The sequence below is a fragment of the Zingiber officinale genome, chromosome 3A, assembly GCF_018446385.1.
Source record: "Zingiber officinale cultivar Zhangliang chromosome 3A, Zo_v1.1, whole genome shotgun sequence".
Classification (NCBI taxonomy): Eukaryota; Viridiplantae; Streptophyta; class Magnoliopsida; order Zingiberales; family Zingiberaceae; genus Zingiber; species Zingiber officinale.
The window spans coordinates 161,194,200-161,221,743 of record NC_055990.1 but is presented as its reverse complement, the minus strand read 5'-3'; the positions used below and the strand labels follow the sequence as shown (position 1 = coordinate 161,221,743).

Sequence of the window (27,544 nt, the reverse complement as noted above, 5' to 3'; positions counted from 1 at the left end):
TCCATGTCCAGAGAAACACAGCGTGATTGGTTCCCCACATGGCTCCTTGCTGGTATGTTGCTGTTGCTTGTTTATGGATTCTAACAGGGAGAAGGGAGACCACACAAGTGTTCCTGCGCCTGTGGTGGTGGTGGGGCTACTGTGGGGGAGACAGTGACTCAGCTTCTAAAGCAGACAAGATGCTTCTGTCCAATCTCCCTGTTTCAATCGACCCATCACTGCTTGCTTTCCCACCCCAAAAGATGCTCCTCGAGACAGTTGGGCCAGTGTTATTACTACTGGGGGAGATAATCAGTGTTTTTTTGTGAAACTAAGTCCAGTGTCTTAGGAGGAATACCATCCAAATAGGGCCATCTGGCTTTTGGTCATACAATGGATCTGTAAAATTTAGTTCATGTCGGGAAAGGATTTGGATTCTTGTCCCTGCCGTTCAATCCAGCGGACACGAAACCATTGAGACAAAAATGGAAAATGTCGGACGCCATTTCATCTTTCCTGCTGTGCAATCCACAACGATAAACACGTTACTTCTCTGGCAACAGCAAGTTTGGTACTCATTCTAATTAATCTAAAACTATCGAATAGATTCCCTATCCATTAGCGCAATTGATACTTGTATGAGTTTGCTCTAATATATCTCATTGTGTGAGAGTAATTGTGTTTGAGTAAAATGCCTCTGTACTAGTCTGTGCTCGTAGGTGATGAGGAAGAGGAATGCGGTGGGGGTCGAAGAGCAGCAACGGGCAGCGCCGCTGCTGCCACAGCCAGTGAAGGTAGCCATTGCCGGCGGGGTTGCCGTGTTCCATGCAATTCTGTCCCTCTTTGATCACCTTGCAGGTGGTGCCGAAATCAACGTAGATACATCAAAACAAACTAGAGGATGCAGATCTAGTTGTTGTCATCCATAAGGTAACATTGGATGGAAATTGGAAACAAGCAAATGAATGGTCTCACTTGAATCCTTTGCATTAGCAATTGATATTACTTGTTAACGGAGTACCCGCAAGCGTGGAATCATAATTGGGCAGCAACCTTAGTCCTTCTCAATAGAGAAAAGAGGAGAAAGAAAGCTCAAGGAACCTCTTCTAAATTGGAGAGCTTCTTTCCTTATATACAAAATCTATCATGGACCATCCAGTACCTTAAAAGTACATCCATCATTAAACATAGTGAACTATATTATTAGATGTACACGTTGAATACGTATCCATTTAATCTAAATTTTTTTTATATACAATCAAGCATTATATTATTTAATTAAGATTTAATTTTTTTAATGATAATTAATTAGGTATATTAATCGAATGTAAGTCAAGCTGACGGAGTGGGGACCTCACTGGCCTTCGGAGAAATTGCATGGCAGTTGTTGGGAGAGTTTAGAGCATCCATAAGAGTTCTTTGTCTACGTGGCTCCCGTGAGAAAGCTCTTTTCCATCGAGGAGGGAGTTCCCTCATTTCCAACGCTTCTTCCTCATTTTTTTTTATTTATGTTTTAATTTAATTTTTTTAAACAATAATGATACAGATAGAGGGTAAAGAAGGAATTAAGAGAAGAGGGAGGAGTATTTTCGTCATTACACTGTGTAGGACTTTAGGAGGGAAGGGAGTACTGTTCACCAGGGGTGCGTTTCTTCTACCTTCGTGTGTTTCTCTGTCGCCGCCACCACGAACCAAGGTAGGAGCTTCTTCCCTCCCTCTCTCTTCGTGCCGATGTTTTATCCTGACCTATGTGTTGAGGTCGGATCTGGTTTTGTGCCACCGTGTTCGGCTCCGCATTGTCAGATCAAGTTCCTCATCCGGCGCATTTATCTATCCTTTCGAGTCACGATAACTCGAGCAACGTCCCATCCGAGGGTATCCCTGGGCCAGGGTATGTTCTCGTACTCACCCCTTATTCATTTTATTATTCTAGTATTAGTCGGTTACTTATATATTCGTTGGATCTGCTTCAAATCTCGGGGTACTAGAGACCGGGCCAACCCGGTTGCTGGCTGTAGGTGGCGTTGACCAGAGGACTTCTAATGACTTGGTCAACACAGAAACCATCTCAGCATATCTCCCCTCCAGGACGTCACGATTTGGGCAATATTTCATCTACCTCATCCGACGGTCTATCTGATTTAGTTTTTGGATAAGATCAAATAATATTAAATAATAATAATTTCTGAAAATGTGGGACTCATAAAGTATTGAGAGGTTAATTTTTATAGTAAAGAGACGTGTAAGATTTTTTATTTTTGACATGGTATAATAAAGGAGCTCATTGAGATTCCATGACCGTGTGAATGCCCTTAGGTACCGTTTGCGAGGAAGTGGAAAAATGGGCCTTCTCATGTCAGGCCCAAACCACAAAAGGGCTCAGGCCCGAAGGCCTGCCTGTGCCCCGCACCGCACAAGCCCAACTAAATGCCTTTCCATCTAAGCTTCCACTTCCCCAACGAAACCTGTAAAGTGATTTCAGTCTCCTCTAAAACTTCAACTGTTGCTACTTATAGAACGAGAGGAACTCATTTAGTCGGCTTCTGAGATAATGACCACTCGAGCCTTCGGTTCATTCTTGCTGGTTTTGCTGGCATCCACAGGATCCAGCTCTGTATGCACTCGAAGATGCAGTGGTGTCAGCTGCAAGCCTGCAATAATGGAGCTTGAGGTCTACAAAAGTCACCACCACTACTAATGCATATCAAGAACCATGATTCCTTCCTCAGTCAAACAGGACTAAAAAGGAGGTGGGGAGAGAAAAAGACAGACATTAATGCTCTCGCAGAACATGAAGGCCTCATGGGGCCATCACAGCACCACCATCACAGTCGTAATGAATATTAAGATTTGCCAAAACTTCATCATGTAATTCTATGCTTCTTCTGTGATACGATGTGTAATAGTGGGATATGATAAAATTGGACAGTAAAAAATCAAGGGGATGTGAAAGTTAAAAGTCGAAGGGATGTGATAGTCAGAAGTCAAAAGGGCATGACAGTCAGAAGTCAAGGAAAGAAGACAGTCAACGGGTAGGAAAAGAAGAGGTAGGACTGTATGACGATATCGGTAACATGATTCCTGGTCAGGTTCTCACAAACAGAAACTCCAGATTTGAGACGCCTTGATAGGTAGTCAGGGTGATACCTGACCTGGTTCTGACTGATCAAGCTCTCACAACCTGGTTGTACTTAGGTCTAGTACTCTCAGTAAGCTAAACTCCCAGTCAACTAACTCCCGGTCAGCTCTTGGACGATCTCTCCACGGCTCCTAGCCCCCCGAGGTTTAAACTAAGTTTATAGCCGATTGATCATTCTGAGTTGTCCTATTCATGTCCTGTTGGGACAGAAGACTGTACATGACAATAAGGTCAAGAAATCGTAACCGTCTGTCAGAGAATAACTGTTAAGTGTCAGAGAATATTCCAACGGTCTGTAGTCACCTGTGAATGGAACTTTCTTTCAGTTTACAGGAGGATGTTACGTGTCCTTCATCACCCGACAAATCCTGACACCCAATATTCTTTGACATCAGTCAGACTTCAGAAGGTACACGCTGTCATATAAAAAGGGAGGTCCTGTCCCTCACGCAGGTACGCTCTCTCGCACATTCACATTTATTTTCTATTTTCTTTCTCCTTTGTGGATTGTTCTTCTGGGAAAAAGTACTTGACTCGAGCGTCGAAGGGCATGCTCCGGAGACTTTTTCCCTGGTTTCTGGCCTTTAACACCCGTGTGCTTATCTGAGTGTACACAGAGCTTAGATATCGCCAGCTCAGTTATCATCGTCCGTCAGCACCACGTGGGAGTCTATTTTTGGAAGTGCATGTGAGAAAGATATCTTAGTTGCCTCTTCGTCAACATCAACAACAGCTCGTCCGATCTTCATCTAACTCAGATTTTGAACGGGATCAATTTTCATTGTTGCAGGACTGTGGAATCGATGGATTATCTGTCCGATTATGAACAAGATTGCAAGACTAAGCCTAATAAGATCGAACCACTGTGTGAGAGCATCGATAAATATATAAATACAGAGGACTGTTGAAGTCTGATACAAATTAGGTGGTGGTTGTGGTCGATGACAGCATAACCTTATGTTTTCTAGTTAAACATCTGATTATTTTTTTACGAGTTTGGTAAGTGAATGTATAAAAGAAAGTGAGATTCTCTTTAATCAATGCTACTTTTGGATCATCATCCAGTCTATATATCTCATAATTATGTTAGAGGCAACAGGGTTATCGATCTTACCTCCCTTTACTTCATTAAAGAAGGTCAACCACTGCTCCAGCTACTTCCATCCCTGTGCATCGTCTAGGAAGCGACTAGCAAAGAAGGAAGGAAGAGGGATGGGGAATTGCCAGGCGTCGGAGGTGGCCACGGTGGTTATTCAGCACCCTGGAGGGAAGGCAGAGAGGCTCTATTGGCCGACGACCGCAGCGGACGTGATGAGGAGCAACCCGGGCTACTACGTGGCCCTGGTCACGCTCTATGTCTCGGAGGAGAAGGACGGCGGCGCCGTCCGGTTCACCCGTGCACGGTTGCTGAAGGCCAAGGACATGCTCTTGCTCGGGCAGGTTTACCGGCTGATCGCCTCACAAGGTTGCTCAGAGAAATTTATCTGAAAAATTGTACTGCTCTCGGGTTGTTTATGGGCTAATGCTGAGATTTTTGGTGCCCGGACAGAGATTACAAAGGCTGTGAGGCAAAGAAAGCATGCGATGCTTAAGAAGAGTCAAGAGGAATTGATCAGAAAGCAGCAGCAACGAGAGCAGAGACACGGGAAAATTGAGAAACAACAACAGGAGGATTCAGAAAATTCGCTTCAGGCATAGTTGAATTCTTACATATGGATTCAATTCCTGAATCAGAAACCGAGATTTTTGTTCTTGATATGATTCAGGTGGCCAGGCAGGGCAGGGATAGGCAGAGGAGCAGCGCGCAGATGGCGGGGAGAGGCCGGCATTGGCGACCGTCGCTGCGGAGCATCTCGGAGACAGTCAGCTAAATTTAGCAAATGACTCGTGGTGTTTCTACAGGTGCAAGATAGATAGATCTGATCTGAGGCTCTTGTAGATGTGGCTTTAGTGTGCTGATGGAGTGAATGGTTGTGAAAGATTTTTTCATGTAAAATTGAAAGTTGGGAGTGTTATTGTAGGAGACTGCTCAGCCAGAGTCCTTGTAAAGTTATATGAGACTATATATTGAAATCACAGTCCATGATGTAATTGCCAAAACATTTCAGTTCCAAACAGAATACTCAGATAGAAACTGCTGAGGTTGCCTTTGGTCATGAACAGCTGAGCACGGAAGCAGGCCCGGTGATAGGTTCCGCAGTGCCGGCGGTGAGGTGATCCACCAAGTACGCTGTCTTCCGGCACTTCTGCGTCCTGCCAGCCCCCGAACGCCGGCGACGCCATGAGGACTCTGTTGATACAGGCGATCGATGACGGAGCAGTTTGGTCTTGGCGTTTACTTGGACGGAAATGGTAGTACAGCTCAGAGGAGACTGGGGAGCCGTGAAGAATCAAAAGTCTAGTTGGTAGCAAATTTATTGCCTTTTAACTAAACTAAGTATTTTACTAAAAATGCGTTTAACTTTGTTGAATTGTTTTTCGAAATGCCATTTTATAATCCAAATGAATTATTATACACTAAAGTATTACAAGATATATAAAAAAAGTAGAAACGGTAATAGAATTCATGTGAAACAATTAAAATTATCAAAAATTTGTTATATAACTGCACTTTGTTATAATTATTATATTTTTAGTTAAATAAGTTCACATACTATAATTGTAATTAAAATTATATTCTCTAATCCATTAGTAAATCTGCTATTTTCTTTTTATATATTATTGAATCATTATAAATTAATTAATTACAATTTAATTAATAGTAATTCATAGGAATATAATAAATATAGCATTATTTTTTAAAACATATCAGTAAACTATTTTATTATAATTTTAAATATATAATTGCAATTCAAATAAAATTCTCCAATTATAATTATTTTATTTAAAACCAGAAGCATATCCCTATCTAATAATTATGTTATATTTCTTTTTAATATTAATTGACTATGTTTACTATATTATATAGAATGAACCCCTTAAATAAAGTAATTCAGAAGTTGCATTTTAAAAAAATTATTCCCACAATTTTTTGATACTATAACACATATTCGTTTTAGAAAAACTCAATCAATGTAACGATTATAATTTTTCATCACAGTTGTATTTTTAAACACACATTTGAACTACAAATGCCATGCCAAAGTCAATTGCTGACTAATAAAGATATAATTGAATTAGAATATTCTATAAGCCACCCAGTGGCCTGTTTCACAGTCAACCATAAAGAAGCCAAATTGTGCAAGTGACTGCAGGTAGTTGATCAATCAAAGCGGGCAGAAGTTGTTCTTTTGATGTCATCCAAGGCAGAGTTACTTGGCAAAATCTTGCAAGAAATTTTAACAGTCTCGTCATTCGCTCTATGATTTGCTTCATGTGACTTTCATCTGCAATTGTGATTCTTGAGATTGGACTTCACTATATATTTTTGGTGATACAGCAGTACAAATTTCAAATAATTTTCTGGTGAACGTAATAAACAAATCACAGAGAGAAGACGATGAAGATTTTGCACAGGTGAAACAGGTGTCTTCATACTTTTAATTTCAGGATAGTAATACTTGAACAAGTTATATGCGAAGTATAAGGTTAATGAACAAACCTACATAAATGTTAAGAGATCCAACTGCTCATAAAGTCATAACGGCAATTTTGCTGGAGTACCAACTTGACGAGGATACTTTCTCGGAGTTGCACGGTCTTTCACACAGATCACGCTAGTTCGTTGTCCTTTTGGGCTATGTGACTCCACTGAAAATGAGAGAAACAAGTAACGATTTGTGAAGTTGATATGATCTGGAGGACTCAATGTTTTAACAGGCATCAGAACATTAAAGAATGTTGGTGAGCTAATAAGCAAGTAGCCAACTTGAATAACCAGAAGATGCAGTTGCATTTTCAATAACATTAAGGAGATTATAATAAGCAAATAAATTAGATGACATGGAGATATAATTCGCGAGTAGATTGTTTCTTGAACTGAAACATTCTGTATCATGTTTATCATGATGAGGTTTCTGCTTATTTTATAACAATGGCCCAGGGATCATGGTGCCACTTAGTGCTAGATCTTGTTATCTTTCTAAAACTAGAAACAAAAAGGATTTGCCACACCAAAATTACAAAGCACTCCCACACCGAGAAAACCAACTTGCAAGAGCAGGAGGAAGATTAAAAAAGAGACAAGTGTGTGCCTTAAAAGATGAAGTGGAAGCACCTTGTGCCCTTGAGTATGTATTGTCTTCTAAGTTCGAACCTGTGAATTTAGAGCACCACCCTAGGCTAAATTTAGACTACTGTTGCCAAGCAATATTCTGAGTCTACGCCATGCTTATTCTCAATCAGTTTTCTGTCACATATCTTATCTACAGAAAATTGGGTTTCAACATCAAGCTCAAGTATTCTTAATTTCTAAACGATTCCATTTTCTTTATAAAATAAAAAAAACCCAACTTACTCTCAACAAAGAGAAAGCAGCAAAAGCACAAACCTGTGCACAACTCTAGGATCGAAGCACCCAACAACTGAATTGAATTCTCAGCTCTTTTCACTTCTTCCTACAATAGCAGGAAAGAGATCACTGATACAAGAACCAAGACTAAAGCTCATTGACATTAAATGTTCATTCCTGTAGGTCTAGTGAACTAGTGATTGCTCAGTTGAGTTAATAAACATAGGGTGTCTCTAGGATAATGACTTGAATTGTAAAGATGGAAGATTTAATTTCAAAAGATGAAAATTTAATTTTGTCATAGAGTAGAAGAATATAGCGCCCGCAAGAAAAAAAAAAAAACATTTTTCGTTGTATTTGAAGAATCCATAATCCACATATGTGAATTCTTCATATAGTCCTGTAGAAATCCTTCTATCACTAGTAACATTCAAATCAATAAAAGTGAGATGAATTTGACGAGGAATATAAAATCAACCTGAGGATCTGCACCTTTTGCAGCAACAAACAAGCCACCAACACGAACCAATGGAAGACAGTACTCAGCTGTACCAAGGAAAACCACTTAGCAAAGATATGTTACACAATGAACCACATATAATACAAACAGGTGATACAATCTGATCAAACTCCTACCCAAAATTCTCATTTCTGCAACAGCTCTTGCCACTGCTACATCAAATAACTCCCTGAAATCAGCACACTGCCCAACGCTCTGCCCTATCGACATGTTGATCAAACCATGTTTAGAATTATAATATTTGAGTTTGAAGATAGATGAAAATTAGATGTCAGTGAGAATGTTACAAGCCACTCATCTCGATAACTCTTCCTCAATAAGATTTAAATACAGATGAGATCCATGTAGAATGGATGCCAAGTGTAGGTCCAGGTAGGCCGAGGGGGGAGGGGGGTTTAATAGCACCAACCCGGGGTACTTACACCAAGTGAATTCTCTCAGGCAAACATTTTGTGTACTTTTTATAAATTAAGTCTTATAGATGTGTAAACGTGAAAATATGATGGAATTTTATCCTCTGTTGATCCAAGGTATCAATGGCCAAAGCAAATTGGTTGAGTAAAATCCCTATCAACGAGAGCAACAAGTCATTATAGCCACCTACTATATGTTTTTAGTTGCATAGTTCTCCAAAAGGGCATATAAGCTATTGCATTGCACTCCTTATTTTTCTTGAGAAGAATTCAGAAGAAAAGGATATTTGCAACATGAACAGCTTTGCAAATTTCCCCATAATAGTTTCTAGTATTGGTTGATAATTTGCAAGTTATAATGGTCACGATACTTGATATTTCAGGGATCAAGCAAAAGCAGCTTAATTCCTTGAATCATATTGGATCTCAAATCACTTAAAACTAAAAGCATCTTTTAAACCTAGCTATCAATTTACTGGAATATGAAAAAATTATATACCAATTAGTTTAGCACTGTGAATTTAGTTCATGCTACCGATCTGCTTTGCATGTTATATAGTTTGCCTGCTGACCTCCATATGAATTCAAACAGATGCAGAATATCCTCCTATAAATTATGCATCATGCTAATTGGAAATGTGCTTACCTCTGCTCTTTCACATAAAATCTGCACATTTGACAGGCCTATAAGAGTCACGATGTGCTCCAAAAAATAACATCTTTTCTTCATTGACTCTAAAAGAGTGAATTTCCAACCTATGTGAACTCAAAGAGAGTCAGAGCAAAGTTTCAGGTAGCTGAATACAAAAACGTCCAAGAGCAGCAACTTCATTATATTGAACACAGAAATAGTTTGCACATACAATCCTGGCTTGAATGGATTTTCTTTGATACAATATGATTCAAAATACGGAACTTTTACAATAGCATTTTTTTACTAGAAAAATCTTTCATTGTTGATTATTTTAGCTCTAACTACATCAAGAACTCAGCAAGGTAAGACTACAAGCTCCTTACAGTGGGAAGCCAATATCAGAGTTAGTGGTTAAATTTAGCTAAGATTTAGCTAAATTGAAAAAAAAAAATATTTGATTGCATTTAGCTAAGTTGGCATACTTAGGCATATTTAGGCATATTCGTATATTGACAATTCAACCTAGGGATAGATGTAGAACTTTCATAGTGGGTAACCCTGTAGGAAGTGTACCTGAACTATGGATACTTCCAAATGCTCTATAAAAATTTATAGCTTTTGATACTGAACATCTAAAAAACATTCTAGTGAATCAAATATCTAATGCTCAGTTAACATAACTCTTGTTTGAACTAAGATACATAAAGGTTAGAATCAAAGTTAATAACCATATAAGGATATAAAAATATTGCAATTGAAAAGAAGTTTACTGCCTAAAATATATCTAAGAAACGTTGAAGGTCAATGTAGTCACTGAGAGAAACTTTTTAACAGCCTTGAAATACAGATTTTCTCTTATTATTTACCTCTTTTCTACAGAGGTTTACTAAGTATCTTGTTGTTAATTTGCATTGGAGTTAACAAGCTTTCATAAGGCTTCCTGTAACAACGCAGCAAAGTTCTTCCCAATATGTTATCCGCTAACAATTTCTAACGCACAAGAGAAGTTAATCAGAAGTTCATCAGCGCTTCATTAACAATCAAACACAAAACACTGCCAAATCTTCATGAATCGGATGACAGGATGCTCGTGATCAAGAAAAAGAACCAGGCAATCACAAGGAACGGGGAAAAAAGGGATTACTAGGACAGGCAATGGCAAGTATCATTCCAGGTAAGCCTGCACCAGAACCGACATCGACAACATTGAGCCCCTCCAAAGAAGTTGATTTTGCACAATGAGATAGGTAAGATCGCTGCAGAGGCGGCAGGATAGCTAGCGAGTCCTCAACGTGCCTTGTCATCACTTCGCTCTCCTCGGTCACCGCCGTCAGGTTCATTTTCTGCGGAATAAAATCCCTCAAAAAATTTCACTCGAGGGAGCACTTCTAAATATTCTCTCTTAATAAGATTCTTGCAATACCTCATTCCATTGGAGCAGGGTGCGGACGTATAGAGAGATCTGGTCCTTCTGGTGGGCAGTGAGGGATTCGACAGAGGAGACGGCGAGGTTGGAGGAGAGCGGAGTTGGGGAAAGGGAGTTATTTCCAGGCGAGAGTGTTGCGGCTCTTGCGGTCTGCTTGGCGGAGTCGGCTGGAGCAGCCCCGCTGGTGAAGTAGAGGAGGCGGGTGAGGGCGCGGCGGCGGAGGAACGAGTTGCGGAGGGGGAAGGACGAAAGGACAGGGAAAGCGAAGCGGCCGTAGACGACGGACATGATTTTCGCGCTGCGATGTGGCGGTGGCGGCTCTGCGATCCAGCGCCGCCGGATAAGCACCGACCCTCGACTTCAACGCCGCAACGGTGCAGCAGCAGGGTGAGGGGTGACTCCCTGACTGGAATGTAGGGTAAGTAGCGGCGGGTTGGATTCGGGTTATCAAGAAAAAATCGAATCCGAAATCCAATTTCCATTTTCTTTTGCACATCGTTAATTAACGATGTAGATTTATTTATTAAAATTCAAAAAAGAAACACGGAAGGGATTTAGAAATTAATCTAAATAAATTGACGACATATTTTCTTTGCCCAATTAATATTGAAATTCTATTTAATCCATCGAAAACAATCCAAAATTATTTAATATTCAAATTGCGTGGTCCTTACTTCCACGTCAACCCAAACGGGTCGGCCCGGTTCGTTAATGTGTACTTGGACCTCGTAATGTGGTTGCCGCCTCGCTCCGAAGGGCCGATCCACAGATCGAGTCATCGAGATACGAGTTGTGCGCGCCAGAGGCGGAGAAGAGAAGAGAAGAGAAGATGGGATACGTCAAGGTCTCCGATGCTGTCGCTAGCATGGAACGAGGAGGCGAAGACCTCGTAGATCGAGCTGCCGAGACGATCCCTTCCTCCCCCATTGAGATCGACATCTCACTCCCGCTCGACCGTATGAAGGCTCACATCGTGTGAGCACTGCAACTTTTTTTTTATATGGTTTACTCACTTAATTCCTCGTCTTTTCCCTTTATTTTGCGGCATGCTATTTCTCGTCGGAGGATTTGTGGGTTGTTGGATAAACCTCTTGCGGAGGTTGAAGTGGGCAACCAGAACCCCTCGCATTGAAGTGAATAGGTTTCTCCTAGTATATTCTAAGTGCGAATCTTGTGGAGGACATTAATCGAATGCTTCCCAAGCCTGTTTGAAATGAGTGGAGATGGAATGCTAGATATGTGGCTCAGAGTTGACGAAATGAAGACTCCTTGCTGTCCCAAATAAGCAGTCCTGCGTATCGTGTATCGAAAGCGTTAGTGACCGGACTAGGAAAGGGGTCTCCGGTGTAGGTCCTCCGTCGTTCAAGTGAGTGATCGGCAGAAGGTGATGAACAATAATATGAACAGTGGAAATTGTGTAATTTCGCATAATGTGAATGTACATGCGCCTGTAGATGGAGACCCATTTTTATAGTGTTACTGTTTATTTGTTCATGAATTTTAAAGCGTTTCCAGAAAAGAACAGACCATAAAGATGCTTTGACACCTTTCCCAAAATGGATCCGCAATCTCTGTGTTTGACAGAGAGGAAGCTTTCGATACACAATTTGCATATAGAATAATCGCTATCCTTCGTGGCATAAAACGCCAAAAAGAAATATGAGGTCATTGGGCTGAGCCCCACAATCGCTTACTCGTCAAACGAGCCTTTCCCATTACCTAGTCGACGATCACTTGGCCAATCAGATATATAGAATGTCGTCGGGGACCCGTCCCTTACTCGGCCTATCGGTTTTAACAAAAAAGTTCAATCGGATCAGGCGTCCGTTCCGTCTGATCGGACCGTAGTTCTGATCGGTTGGACTGCGGACTGCCCGACTGAGCTATGCAGTTATGCTATTTTTAGAGAAATTTTGGCCTCAGAGAGTATTGACTCGTCTTGAGCTATTCATCCATATTGAGAGGCTTGACATTCGACTGACCCAATAGTCCGGTCGAATAACTTCTTGGTCGTCTGACTGACCAATTGGGCCAGTCGAATAATCCACGATGATTGACTGCGCTGGCTTCAAAGGATGCCCCTTCCATGACTTTGACCGTTGTGTCAGCCGACCCCAGGACTTTGATCTAACTCGAGGGCCCCACCTCAATTGTTGTATCACAAGCCTCCGCCTCAAGTCTAGTCGAAGGAGACTGTAAGTTTGACTGACTGGACAATTGTGTTATTTGTGCTCCCTGTCTTCTGGTCGGACGTTCATTCCTCACACTGTCGCTCGACTTGAGTTGATAGTACACTTAACTGGTGATGCTTCTAGCATCCTCTGTTTCCCAACCAGACATCGATCACCTTGAACTGACATCACTCTACACCTTGGAAAGAGGGCACATCACATATCATTAATGTTAGCCATGATGCGCACACCTTTTTGCCATAAGCATGCTTATCGCTTCCCATCTCTCGTAAATATCACCTATGCCTATTTGACACGTGTCGCATGCCTTCTGCCAAAGAATATCCGATGTGATATGCGACTGTTGAGATTTGATGGGATCGCTAGCAGTTTAAATTCAACGGTCTGGATTAAACTTCTCTCTTTCACCCTTTTGATCGAACGGTTGTGGGCCACCATCCCTAGGGTTTTTAAGTTTCATGCGTCAATGCCACTTTATCGTTTTCGCATTTCTTTCTTCATATTCTTCTTCCTTGCCTCCTGTTCACTGTCGTCGACAATTGTTTGGACCTTTTGTTCCTCTAGTTTTCAGTAAGTTCCATTTCTCTCCCCCTTTTAGGGCTTTGGTACACCTCCACTGCCTTCCTTCGATTCTAATAGCGAGGAGGTGGACGGGGTGCGTCGTTCTTATCACATTCCTCATGACCACCGTATTGTCATCTCCTTTGGTTATGACCGTCCCCATCTTCCAATACCTGACTTTCTTACTTTTTTCAAAGACCAATTCATGGTTGGTCTCTGCTTTCCTTTACATCATTTTTCTCTTAAATCTGCTCTTATTTTCACATTCCTCTATAACAATTAGCACCTAATTTCATTAGGTTGTTGTGCGGAGTTATAGTGTTATTCCGCCTACCGAGTCCCACTGTATCCTCAAGTTTTTCACTACATCTACTATCCGAAGAAGTCCGAGCCGTGCGTTTTCATTTTCCAAGCCCGAGTGGGTGCTATATTTTTTTGATAAAATGTCTTCGTCTAATAAAGGCCGGAAATACCACTTCTTTTATTTTCGACCGACTCGTCCTGTGGCTTTCCCAACTGGGTGGCAAATGGAGTTGCCCAACCCTCCCGAGTTAAGCAAGTATAAATGGGAGTTGATCTACCTTGAGGCCTCCTCTCAGCTCGCCGGTCTTAAATACTACATCCATAAGTTGCTGATTAAGGAAGTGCTATATATGTTTGGAATGAGTCTCATCCAAACTTGATACCCAATAGCTTCGGTGAGAAATTCATCCCCTTATTTATGTTGGATCTAACTATTTTTTTCTCTGTTTTGCAGCTAAAATCATATAGAAGGCGTTGCTAAGTGACTCTACAAATCTAGCAGACGACGAGATGGATGCTCGGGGGAAGCCGAGCTAGCAAGCTGTGGACTATTGTTTATCAACCCCTCCGAAGAGCCGACCGGCGAAGAGGAGACAAGCCGAGTCATTGGCAGCGACGCGACTGCCAACACTAAGGAGTTGCCACCTCTGCATCCCTCCTTGCCGCCGGTAGCTATTCCTTCCGAGTCCACCACTTTTGTAGAACCCCTGATCCATCGTCAACACTGCAAAAGGTGTCGATCGGTGACCCCATTCAGTCGACGACCCTAGCTCCACAAACTTCCGCTGCGACATCGATCGCGCGACCTCGCTCCAACCGAGGAGAGAGCTCTACCTCCGCTACCCATGAAGCTGCAACTGGTCGGCCTACTCCAGCTTCATCTGAGCGTACACTTTCTCTTTCTGAGTTGTTGATCGGAGCTATCACGGCATAGCCGGTCTCCTTTTTGATGCTGCCTTCGATCGAGCCGGTGCTACCCCTTTCCACAATACACTCTACTCCCCTTTCCAAATCCAAAAGAAAATCAAAATCTAGCTCCGCAACACCCATTGGGCTAGGTAAGCAGAGATGGATCAAGACGATCCTTAGATTGCCCACTCATGACTTGCTTTCCACACACTTGGCTAAGTTCCTGGCCCCAGAGCACCTAATAAAGATTCAAGGACCCCTGTCCCAAACTTAGGCAGATTCCCGGGCTTGAGCGGCCTCAAGCCCATCCAAGGAGCTAGTTGCCCACTTTTGTCAGGACGCTACTGTTAGGGTTGCAACGTTGCAAATATAGTCCCACATTTAAAACATACGGGAAAGATCATGAGATTATAAGAAAAAGATATTTCTATTGACATGAGGCCTTTTGGATAGAGTCCAAGAGCAAAACCATGAGAGCTTAGGCCCAAAGTGGTCAATATCATACTATTGTGGTGATATCTAAATCCCTTTTCGATCCAACAATTGGTATCAGAGGTCGCTCTTCATCGGACTAACTGCCTTAAGAAGCACGAGCCAAATCTATGATCCAAGATCGAACCATGTGGGTGAGACATTGAACAAAGTAGGGAAGACCCTGAGTAGGTCAGCGATCTGATGCTTGAGGGGAGGCCCTGAGCAGGTCAAGAGTGACCCGATATTCGAGGGGAGGCCCTAAGCAGGTCAAGAGTGACCAGATACTTGAGGGGGATCCTATGGTCCTTTGTTTGAGGGGGGATTGTTAGGATTGCAAGGTTGCAAACATAGTCCCACATTGAAAATGTATGCGAAAGATCATGAGTTTATAAAAAAAAGATATCTTCATTGGTATGAGGCCTTTTGCGTAAAACCCAAGAGCAAAACCATGAGAGCTTAGGCCTAGAGTGAACAATATCATACTATTGTGGAAATATCTAAATCCCTTTTCGATCCAACAGCTACTAGGTAAGCTTATTATGCCCTCGTACATTCATTTGTCTCGTGCACTTCATCTAACCTTCTTTTTACTTTGGTAGTTCTTGCTGGAGGGTCTAACTCTATACCAAAAATTGGCCAAGCTAAACCATGAGCAAAAGCCATTGCAGGGCTCAGTCGGGGAAAGTCGTTCGATTGTAGTTCTGTTTCATTTGCTACTGATACACCATCAATCGAGCAACTGCTTTGTCCCTTCATCTATAAGATGACCCAACTTCCTCTAATATGGTTGAGCCGAGTTTTGAGTCCTCTAATGATTTCTCTGTTAGTGACCTCCGCTTGACTATTGCTTTGAGGGTAAGCCACTGAAGTAAGACTTATAGAATATCATAACTTGAGCACCATTATGGGATTTTTCACCCTTAGAATTATCTTCCATTATCTGAGACAAGCTTGTAAGGAATGCCGAATCGGCACACTATGTTTGCTAGAAGAATTTGATGACTATTTGCTCAGTTATCTTGGCCAGCGGTTCAGTTTTCACCCACTTAGAAAAATAACCATAGCTACTAAGGGATACTTTCTTTGATCAAACGTCATTGGAAAGGGCTCCACTATATCCATTCCCCATTGGTCTAAAGAGCATGAAACAATTGAGGTCTCCGTGGGTTGGTGTGGATTATTTTGGTGTTTTGGGCATGATAAACTAGTGGATACAAGCCGAGCCGAATACTCTTGCAGAGTGGGCCAAAAATACTCGACTAATAAAATCTTCTGAGCGAGTGATCGATCGCTCGGATGACTTCCACGTGATCCCTGATGCACTTCTTGGAGAATGTACTGTATATCATTCGATCCGATACACTTGAGCAGCGGACGAGAAAAGACTCTTATATAAATGATCTCCTACTAATGTAAACTGAGCTGCCCACTTCTTTATCATATGAGCCTTCTCCTGATCGGTCGGTAAAATTCCATGCTGAAAGAACGACAACAAGTGTCCTCCAATCACTTTGTATTTTTCAACTTGTCATTCAATGTGAACTATCAATAACGTTTGCTCAACCGACTTATCCAGCGTCCAGAGGCTTAGAGAACTAGTCAACTTGGCTAACTTATCAGTATATTGGTTTTCCGACCGGGGAGTTTTCTGTAGCACTACCTCTTGAAATCCCCCTTTTAGTTTATCAAATGTCTCTGCATATTACTTCAACTACTCATTATTTATTTTGAAATTGTCCGATAGTTGCTGAGCTGCTAGTTGAGAATCCAAGTAAATCAGGACTCGGGAAGCCCCTATATGTTTTGCAGCCACCGACTATTAGCGCTTCATATTCTACTTCCTTGTTGGTGGCCCGATACTCTAACTAAACGGAAAATTGCAATCTGTCTTCGCGCGGCGATATCATAAGAATTCTAACTCCATTGCCCTGTCGGGTGGACGATTCGTCCACATAAATCTTCCAAGTTTCTTCCAGTTTGGGACTTTGTATATTCCTCACAAAATCGGCTAAGGCTTGGGTTTTGATGGCTGATCGAGGTTGATACTGTATATTGTACTCGCTTAGTTCTGTGGTCCACTTGATCAATTTTCCGGACGCTTCTAGATTGATGAGTACTTGGTCTAGTGTACTGTTAGTTAAAATAATTATGGAATGAGAAAGAAAGGGCGTAACCTCCGAGTGGCTAAGACCAGCCCGTACACCAACTTCTCTAGAGCGGTTTAGCGACATTCAGCGTCTTTTAATAAATGATTGAAAAAATACACGGGTTGCTGCTCATTGCCATCTTGTCATACCAATGCCGACCTGACAACCCTTCTCAGTGGAAGACAAATATATCTATAGTGTCTTGCCGACAATGGGCTTAGCAAGCACAGGTAAAAAAGATAAATAATTTTTTAGATCCTCCGGTGCCTAGTCACACTCGGTGTTCCACTGAAATTTGGTAGCTTGACGAAGTATCTTGAAGAATGGTAGACTTCGATCAGACGACCCTGAGATGAATCGGGATAAAGTTGGGATTCATCCAGTCAGGCATTGTGCTTCCGTCAGATTCCGTGGCGGAGCCATATCTTAGAGGGCCTTCAACTTGCTCGGGTTGACCTCAATTCCCACTCGGTCATGATGTAGCTGAGGAAGCGTCCACTCTTGGCCCAAACAAACATTTGTTGGGTTGAGCTTAACCCAGTACTTTCTCAGGGTTTGACACGTCTCCTCTATATTTGCACAAAAATTAACAACTCGGAGGGATTTGATTAATATCATCTACATATATCTCCATATTTCTGCTGATCTACTTTTGGAACACCTTGTTCATAAGCCGCTGGTATGTTGCTCCCACATTCTTCAGTTCAAACGTCATGACGTTATAACAATATATTCTTCAGTAGTAATAAAGCTAACTTTTTCTTAATCTTCTTTTGCCAAGGGAGATTTGATGATAGCCTTGATATGCATCCAGCATGTATTTTATCTCGCAGTCAGCTGTTGAGTCGACCACTTAATCGATGCGCGACAAAGGGTAATAGTCTTTTAGGCACGCCTTGTTTAAATCTCTGAAGTCCACGTAAACTCGCCATTTGTTACGGGGTTTCGACACTAGCACCATATTTGCTAGCTAGCTCGGGAATTGAACTTCACGAATATGCCCTGCTTCAAGCAGCTTATCCACTAAAGCTCGGATAATTTGATTCTGCTCAGCCCTGAAGTTTCTTTTTCTTTTCGAGCGGACGTGAAACGCGCGCTCCTTCACCGTTGGTGAGATACCCATGAGTTCCTAGGGTATCCAAGCGAAGATATCGTTGTTGCGCATCAAACATGCGACCAACTTTGCTTTGTTCTCCGGGCTTAGATCGGTCGTTACTTGAGTGATAGCCTTCGGTCGAATGGGATGGATTTGTACTTCCTCTTTTTCTTCATAAACTAGGGTCAGGGAAGCTTCTTGAATAGGGTTAACCTCTACCCGCTGAGTTTTTTTGAGCGGCACGCGTTTTAGTTTTCACCACTTCTACGTACCACTTCCAAGCTACCAACTGATCTCGTTTGACCTCGCCGACCGAGTCATCTACCGGAAATTTAATCTTCTGGTAGAATGTGGAAACGATTGCTCGAAATTCATTCAGCAATGGTCAGCCCAATATTACGTTATAATTCGAAGGTGCATCTACCACAATAAAGTTTGAGCGGTAAGCCCTCATGAGTGGTTCCTCCCCAAGAGAGATAGCCAACTGAACTTGTCTGATCGACTGTACTTCGTTTCTCGTGAACCCATAGAAGAGTTGTCATTGACTGGAGCTCACTTTCATCCATCTGAAGTTGTTCAAACGCCTTCTTGAAAATGATGTTGACCGAGTTGCTTGTGTCAACAAAAGTACGATGAATATTGTAATTGGTGATCACAACTTTAAGAATTAATGCATCATCATAGGGTATTTTCACCCCTCTAAGTCTTTGAGACCAAAACTGAGCTTCAGTCCTTGTGCTTTCTCCTGGCTACACCCGATCACGTGGATCTTCAGTCGGCGTGCGTGTGATTTTTTGGGCCGATTGGAATTATCATTGGTTAGGTTGTCCGCTATTATACCAATGTTGCCCCGAACAACATTTCTACGATTTTCTTCCTCCCTGGTGAGTCGGCAGGCAGCAACCTAAGATGACGCTCGGTTATTTCTTTGTTGAGGCCTTAGTTGGTTTCGATCGACCCTTGTAGGGCTCCAACCTGTGGTTTGTTCGGTCGGTGATGATTTTGACGGTTAGTAGAAAGGGATCGCTGGCGAAACCCTTGATTAGCCGGTCGACATTGCTCTTGATTAAAATAGTAGCAATCTTCTGTGTTATGGGTTCTTGAGCGTTGGTAGGTATAAAACATAGGAGCCTATGGCCGAGGCTCGGGGAAGCGTGTCCGTTCGATTTCCACTTGTTGAACCATCTGCGGTCTTGGCTCACGGTGTTATGGCTGATGGCCCGATCGGGGCCCCTTAGGCGGCAAAGTAGCGGGTGACACTCGATGCTTGGGAACAGTGGTGGGAGCAGAAGGAGCTACCTCTTTCTTTTGAGCTGATTGAGCTTCTTCGACGTTGATGTATCTGGTGGCTCGAGATGATCGAAATCCCTCAGAGGTTTCTTAACGAGGGATCAGAAGAACTTGCTATCTGTGAGCCATTGAGAAAAAACACTCACTAAAATCTTCGGGGTGGCTAAGGGGACGTCCATGGTTACTTGGTTATATTTCTTGATGCATGCCCTCAACGACTCCTTGGGCCCTTGCTTGAGAGAAAAAAGGCTTAATGTCGTCTTATGATAATGACGACGATTGACAAAGTGATGCAGAAAAACTTTGCGAAAGTCTTTGAAACAACATATGAACTCGGTCGGGAGTCGGTTGAACCACTTCTACGCTTAGCCAGACAAATTCATGAGGAACACTCAGCATTTGACCCCGTCCGTGTACTGATGGAGGATAGCCACGTTTTCGAATTTGAGTAAGTGTTCCTCCGGGTCGGTCGCCCCTCCGTATTCTCCGATTAAGAGAGGTCGAAAATGAGTCGGCAGTTTATCCTTTAAGATTTCATGGGAGAGCGGCATGCTTGCTCGCTCGGGGGAGCTACTGATCATTGGGCCTTTTCCTTTACTATGGTCCCGAGCGAGTGCATTTTCATAGGACGATCCTTGATGCCGCTTTGCTAGGCCCATATCGTCAAGGGGCGTGCGGGCAACGTTCGGTGATAAGCTATCGGTGATGGGGGCACGACCGGGAGGTTGGTCGGATGTACAGGTACTTGCGGGAAGGCAGTCGGCGAAGGCTGGATCGACTGGAACCCGGTCAGGCCTTCCACTTGAGTACCTCGCTCGGCTTGATGTCGGTCGCATACATAGCGGGCATATTCAAAAGATGGCCTTCGGTCGCTACTTGCTGCTGCTGCACCATTCTAACCGCTCGGGCGGCTATCAATAGTTCTAAATCTTCCGATAGTGTCACGACGGTGAGTCGTCTCGTCTCGTCCATCCTCACGTTTCAGATGCAGAAGAAGTTCCCACAAATGACGCTAAATATGATCCGTCTGAAATCGGTAGAGATGGAATGCTGGATACGTGGCTCAGATGTTGATGAAATGAAGACTCCTTGGTGTCCCAGAATAACTTCGAAGCACTCCTATGTATCAAGAGGAGCGTTAGTGACTAGGCTAGGGAAGGGGTCCTCGACGTAGGCCCTTCGACGCTCAAGTCAGTGATCGGCAGAATGTGATGAACAGTAGTATGAATAGTGGAAATTGCGTAATCTCGCGTAATGTGAGCGTACCTATGTTTGTAGATGGGGACCCCTTTTTATAGTGTTACTGTTTGTCTGTGCACGAATCTCAAAGTGTTTCCAGAAAAGGACAGATCATAAAGATGCTCTAACATCTTTCCCAAAATGGACCCATAATCTTTGCGTTTGGCAGTGAGGAAGCTTCTTATATACAACTTGCATATAGAATATTTGTTGTCCTTCATGGCATAAAACGCCAAAAAGAAATATGAGGCTGTTGGGCTGGGGGCCCACAACCTGCTTACCTGTCAAACTTATAAAGCCTTTCCCATGACTCGGTCAGTGATCGTTTGGCCGATCGGACATATAGAATGCCGTCGGGAATCCATCCTTTACTCGCCCTATCGGTTTTAATCAAAGAGTTCAATCGGACCAGGTGTTTGTTCCATCCGATCGGACCATAGTTTCGATCGACTAGATTGCTCGACCGAGCTATGCAGTTATGCTATTTTTAGAGAAATCTTGGCCCTGGAGAGTGCTGACTCGTCTTGAGCTATTCATCCATATTGAGAGGCTTGACGTCTGACGAGTCCGATGGTCCGGTCAGATAATCTCTTGGCCCAATGGTCCGACCGTCCAATTGGGTTGGTCGGATAATCTCCTGGTCGCGATGATTGACTGCGCTGGCTTCAAAGGCTACCCCTTCCTTGACTTTGACCGCTATGTCAGCCGACCCCCTCACTGTTTCTTGAATAAAGAATGAAGTTCCTTTCCTTTTATCTAGCTCAGTTTTGGAAAAACAATGGGATTGACAATTGGTTTGGTGGAATAAGCAAATAGATCAGTTACTGGAATTAAACAGTTGTTTCATAAAATAAAAAATGTGTAAGGACCATCTTACTGGGTTTCTAATCAGTTCAAAAAGCTGTTGGAAATTAACACTTCATAATAATTTGTTTTTGGTGATGCCATGCAGCTTGCTAAATTGAACCTCGTTATTCTTGTACCACCATTTTGAATTTGCATCAATATTTGATTCAGACTGTGCGATTTACAGCTGATTCATGAAATATTTGTGAGCACATAAACTGAAGAAAATTAAGTTTCAGGATACAATCTTGGAGAAACCACATGACTGGCTTGATCTCTTATTTGCTTTATTTGTCTGCTTTTCTTCTCTAGCATGGTTATTTACTAATTTTAATTTATTTCTGACCTTGTATTATCTTTTTTTTATTTATAATTAAATTGTCAATTTTTCACATGTAGCCAAGATTTCCAATTTTCTTCATATTGGTTGATGGTTGCCATTGGCTTCAACTGCATGCTTAACCGTTATTGTATCCTGTGATGCTCAATTGTTTATACATTTAATATGATATACAACAATTTTCATACTCGGGCTCAACTTAATGTCACCATTTTTATTTTTTCTTACTGCTTTTATTTCTCTATATTCTTGCAGTTTTCTTATGACACATATTACAAAATAATATATTCACCTATGTGAATTTTCCCAATATCACAAAATTCAAAATAAGTTTTTTATCTACTCTTTGTAGTTGTTATTTTGGCTAACAGTTTAGCTTCATTTTTTTTTTTTTTGCCATGTGTGAATAGAGAGTTTGCTGAAACTTTTCTTAAGATTTGCTAACATAGATCTTTCACTCCTTTAATCTTCAATGAGATTGTGGAAATTTTGAGCAAGTTTTCTTCTAATCATTAAGTTACTTTTTTTTTCTTTCTTTTTAGAAATCTGTGCAAGGATTTGTTTTTGAAGTGGTCATCTCTTGATGAGTCTTGCTTCACGGTTGAGACTGTTTCTGGTGGCATCACAAATCTTTGTAAGTGTTTCTGTAACTACATACTTTTCTTGCTATGTTCTTTTGCTTAGCTGGGTCTTAGCAACCTTGTTTAAGGCCCTTGCATATCCTATTAGATTCACTGGTCTGAAAATTCTTGCTTCCTTACTATATTTATCTGTTTACAAATTTAAGCATTAACTGTTTAAATCTTGCAATGCATGCAGTGCTGAAGGTTTCTATAAGAGAAAATAGCGGGAACATGGATTATGTGACTGTTCGCTTGTATGGCCCAAATACAGATTTAGTGATTGATCGGAAACGAGAATTGCAGGTTGGGCTCAAAAGTTAGGATTTAAAGTAATGCCCTAGTATAATTACAAACCAAGAACCACTTAAAGAAGTAGATACATAAGTTCTTAATCAGATCTATATATAACAAAAAGGAATTCCTTCTCATGGTTACTATCCTTTTAACTCTTTATGTTACTTTTCTAACATAATTCAAGATGGGTTTAACATGTTCTCATCTCAAGTTATGCAAATATTTTTTTAAAGCATCTACTTACCTCAGCTAAGTGCAATTTTAGGCACTACCACATCTCTCAGCAGCAGGATTTGGTGCAAAGTTGCTAGGAATATTTGGGAATGGCATGGTTCAATCATTTCTTGATGCTCGAACACTTTCACCAACAGGTTTGTATATACTTCGATTCCTCATATAGTTATAGGCCAATAACTGACAATTTAGGCCTTTGATTTTAATTCAACTGTTGGTTCCTTATTTTGCTTGAGAAACTATTCAGACTAATATTTTCAAATTACAATTTCTTTGCTCATATTTGAGAATTTCTCAACTTACTTTCCAATTATAAAGTGTTTCATGTTGGTTAAGTACACTTGTTGGACACCAAGCAGGTACCCAACACGTACAGGAGTTAAAGAGATGGTAGGCTGCTTATACTATTACATAAATATTACATATATAACATTATTTGACACTCTTGAATTATCTCAATCAATGGAAATTAAAGTAATTGTAATTTCAGGTGCACCTTGACTGTAGATACTTGTCTAGGGTATGTTTATGATCTTTTTCTGTTGATATAAATACTTAAAATTACAGTTATTAAAGTATATTAGGTTCAATTAGAACTCTAGTTTTGGATCAACTAAGATTGAAGTCAAGGTTTCAGCACTATGTATTATACAAACTCCTGTGCATTCCTTATATTGTGAGGCAGTAGACCAAGTGGTAATTGCACCTACTCTGAAAAGTCAAACTATACTTGTTGGATTTAGTTTCAATTTTCTCCTTATAGTTTTAATGTCTTGGCTTCCAAATTTTTTTTTGGTCTCATTTTTGCAATCTGTAGTTTACTAAGTTGTCTCATCCCTCATAATTTCCCCTTCCTATATTTTATTTTTTTTAATCTTTTTTCCTAGAGTGATATGGTTTATAAATTGAGGGGTCAAATATTAAAATCCAAGAAATCATACATTGAGGGGCAAAGTGCTGAAATGATCGATCGTTATGTATTTAAGTCTTCCTGTCAATACTTGGGTAGTTTGGTGTCAGGGATTTGCTGATGTATACATTAGCATAAGTGCATGCCTTGTAGTTGTATCATGATGAACGTGAGATGTTGTATGTAAATTGCTGCATTCATATTTTTGTTATATAAAAGTGTTCTAATATTTGAGATTTCTAGCATGCTGTTTTTTGAACTAAGTTAATTGCTTCCAGACATGAGGATCCCTGAAATAGCTTCTGAGATAGCTAGACAACTCCACAGGTTCCACATGGTGGCAGTTCCTGGTTCTACAGAACCACAATTATGGAATGATCTGTTGAAGTTTCTGGACAAAGGTTATTATCTCACTTTTATAACTTATTTGTGTTGATCAAAGCTGAGTGTCAATTTTTTGGGGATTCATTATCTTCTGAATAATCATGTTGTATTTCCTGTATTTCCTTGCATTCCATCCTGACAAAGAGCATTTGTTGCAGCTGCGGCATTAAAATTTGAAGACAGTGGGAAGCAAGCTAGGTATGAATCAATCTCATTCCCAGAAATCCGAGATGAAATTGATAAGCTCAAGGTACTATTTCAGAAAGATTGATTATTTGTAGGGTTATTTTTTTATCACCAAATTTTGAGGTTTTAAAAAATCTACCTCACTTTCATTTTGAATATGTACATGATTTCACAACAAGTTATAACAATTTCTACTTGAGATATTGAATGACATTTGTTTTTTTATGAATGTTACATCATGCCATATATTGATTCAACAATTTTATACATTATTTTATAAAATAATTAAACAATTAGAATTTGATATAATTTGACAGTTTAGTACGCGATTTCTATCGCTGGAGAATCTGATGAGGAGTCAAATGGCATATGATATCATGTGAAGATGATACTCTAACAATATTTACTCATACTTTTTTTCTGTGATTGATTCGATATAAAATTGGAAATATGCAATGAATTAGTTAGAATTGAAAGTGTGATAGATATGCTAAAGCTTTGAAGTTTGTGATAGATCTAGTAATTAATTCCTGTTTTTATTGTGAAAAGTGGCTCACATAACTCATAATATCTTTCTTCTACTTGAGATATGCTAACAGGATCTCACTACCCTTCTAAACTCACCTGTTGTCTTTGCCCACAATGATTTGCTTTCTGGGAATCTGATGTTAAATGACAAAGAAGGTGAATATCTTGTATATCTTTTCTCATTTTCATTCACCTGCATTGATGTTCTGAATTATACCTTTATTTTGTCTGGGAGCTCCATGCATTTTTATATTTATGGTGTCTAATATCCCACACGGACAGGGAGACTCTACTTCATTGACTTCGAGTATGGGTCTTACAGTTATAGAGGCTATGATATTGCAAACCACTTCAATGAGTATGCAGGCTTTGACTGTGATTACAGCTTGTAGGTTGCCTTCCTCTGTATTCAACTGATTATTGCTTGAATTATCTTGATAGAGTATTATGTTACTTTGTGCTACCTCTTTCCTGTTGTAACAGGTACCCACGAAAGGAGACACAGTACCATTTCTTCAGGAATTATTTAGAACCCCAGAAACCACATGAGGTATGTGAGTCTGATGGTAGGATTTGCTAGAGTCTGCAATATACTTGTTGAAAAGGTTAAGATTCATGATCAACTCTGTTTCTCATAGTGGATATACTTCGAGAAAAAAATAGTGTTGAGTATGCTCCATTTATTTTGGAAGCTATATGCTATTCATGACTAGAAGCTTTAGCGTTTCGATATTTCACCATACATGATCATGTATTTCTGCATGCTTTCCTTTACTGAGATGGTTGCCATCTGCGTCTGAAATCTGAAATAGGTTCACAGGCTCTGATTAGTCAGTTTTATTAGATTATAAAATTCCCTCATTAGATTTTGAAGACTCAGATTATATGTTTTCTCAATTAATTTATTTCTTTTCTTGTCATTGTGTATTTTTATTGTGGAAAATAGTGAAGAAACTGATCTGAAAATTCCATTTCAGTAGTGTCATTTCGAACATTGGATGTCTTCAGAGTCATTAAAATTTGAAGAATAACGCTACTATCAAAATTGTATCTCAATCTTTGCTTTGAGCAGCTCAGCTTAGCTGAATTGTAAAGCTTTCTATTCGGCATTATAACAATTATTACTCTCTTGTTTGCAGGTGCCTGACGCTGATCTTGAAGCTCTCTTTGTTGAAACAAATACATTCAGGCTTGCATCCCATATTTACTGGGCTCTGTGGGCTATTGTACAGGTACCAACTCAAGGATGCATAAAAGCAGGAAAAAAAAAAACTTGTGTTCTGGTGGAGACTTGAATTTAATTTCAGAATTTCAATGTGACAGGCACAGGTATCCTCGATTGATTTTGATTATCTCTCGTACTTCTTTCTTCGCTATAATGAATACAAGAAACAACGCGAAACATGCATTTCCGTTGCACGGGAATACCTCTCCAGATCCATCGGAAGTTGAAGTAACGGCGGCAGAGTAATAATTCTTTCTCCCTTGAGATGCTCATGGATGGAGCATAGCGTTTGCAGATTGCTTATGGTTATTTTTGAGCCCACAAGTATACTTCACATTCATTCGGAGTGAAGTTGTAAGAGCCAAACTTATGCTGGCCAAGAGCGTTTCGTTTTTAGTACTAAATATCTGTTGAAGCTCCCATCTTGCACTCTTATTCAATTCGAGGTAGTGATTCCTTATTGGTGGGTGTTTAGTACTAAATAGAGATAATTGTATTTCTTCCATATATTAATTGGCTCATTAATTTGAAAATGGACTGTGTTAATCATTTCCTTCCAACTTACGATAATTTACCAAAGGACGTATGTAGAGATCTAAATTTATCAAAATACATACGTTATTTTGATATTTACCAAAGAACGTATTTTTTTAAGTGTATTTCCTATTTTACCCTCATGACAATTTGATTTTTTCTACGAATTTTTTTTTCCACTGTATTTCTCTCTCTTCTCTTTTTTTATCGAAATGGAGAACATATGAATATATTAGTTAATTTTTTAATAACATTTTAATACATATGAAGAAGCAAAAATAAAGAATGAATAGCATATTTGAACTCCTTGAAATTTCAGAAATCCACTGGAACTAAAATGAGTGTAATCGGAGCTCTCTAAGTCGATCAGTGAGTTTCGATCAAAATCCACTAATGGACTTAGAGAGCTCTGATTGCACCCATTTAAGTTTCTATGGGTTTTTAAAATGACAAGGAGTTCAAATATGATGTTCATTATTTATTTCAGCTTTTCATAGATGTCAACATGCAAAATGAAAGATTCGTGAATCATATCAGGCTTAACGTGGACGTTTTTGACGAATCTTTCATTTTGCATGTTAACATCTATGAAAAGTGGAAATAAATAGTGAACACCATATTTGAACTCCTTGTAATTTCAGGAATCTATAGAAACTGAAATGAGTACA

The 27,544-nt window shown here is 40.5% G+C and overlaps 3 protein-coding genes across 5 annotated transcripts; 2 read left to right on the top strand and 1 right to left on the bottom strand.

Moving 5' to 3' along the window:
• Window positions 1-4,179: 4,179 nt before the first annotated feature.
• On the top strand, window positions 4,180-5,220 carry LOC122054216. The gene is made up of 3 exons (XM_042616026.1): window positions 4,180-4,583; window positions 4,668-4,810; window positions 4,885-5,220. Exons 1-3 carry the CDS (start codon window positions 4,202-4,204, stop codon window positions 4,987-4,989), a joined length of 630 nt encoding a protein of 209 aa, XP_042471960.1. The 5' UTR covers window positions 4,180-4,201; the 3' UTR covers window positions 4,990-5,220.
• A 973-nt stretch (window positions 5,221-6,193) lies between these two features.
• On the bottom strand, window positions 6,194-10,969 carry LOC122053149 (ribosomal RNA small subunit methyltransferase G-like). 3 transcript variants are annotated; one of them, XM_042615055.1, is made up of 8 exons: window positions 10,559-10,969; window positions 10,280-10,478; window positions 9,148-9,266; window positions 8,205-8,283; window positions 8,047-8,114; window positions 7,608-7,674; window positions 6,720-6,868; window positions 6,194-6,504 (listed from the first exon to the last, which is right to left on the bottom strand). In XM_042615055.1, the coding sequence occupies exons 1-7, from the start codon at window positions 10,847-10,849 to the stop codon at window positions 6,756-6,758; spliced, it is 936 nt and encodes a 311-aa protein (XP_042470989.1). In that variant the 5' UTR covers window positions 10,850-10,969; the 3' UTR covers window positions 6,194-6,504; window positions 6,720-6,755. The 3 variants fall into 3 exon arrangements, with proteins under 3 accessions (XP_042470989.1, XP_042470990.1, XP_042470991.1); XM_042615056.1 differs by having other exon boundaries at window positions 6,724-6,868; XM_042615057.1 differs by having other exon boundaries at window positions 9,148-9,257.
• Window positions 10,970-11,280: 311 nt separating this feature from the next.
• On the top strand, window positions 11,281-26,871 carry LOC122053148 (probable ethanolamine kinase). The gene is made up of 11 exons (XM_042615054.1): window positions 11,281-11,536; window positions 22,501-22,592; window positions 22,778-22,884; window positions 23,141-23,246; window positions 24,298-24,420; window positions 24,562-24,653; window positions 25,189-25,273; window positions 25,400-25,505; window positions 25,601-25,667; window positions 26,257-26,349; window positions 26,441-26,871. Exons 1-11 carry the CDS (start codon window positions 11,391-11,393, stop codon window positions 26,567-26,569), a joined length of 1,146 nt encoding a protein of 381 aa, XP_042470988.1. The 5' UTR covers window positions 11,281-11,390; the 3' UTR covers window positions 26,570-26,871.
• Window positions 26,872-27,544: the final 673 nt, after the last annotated feature.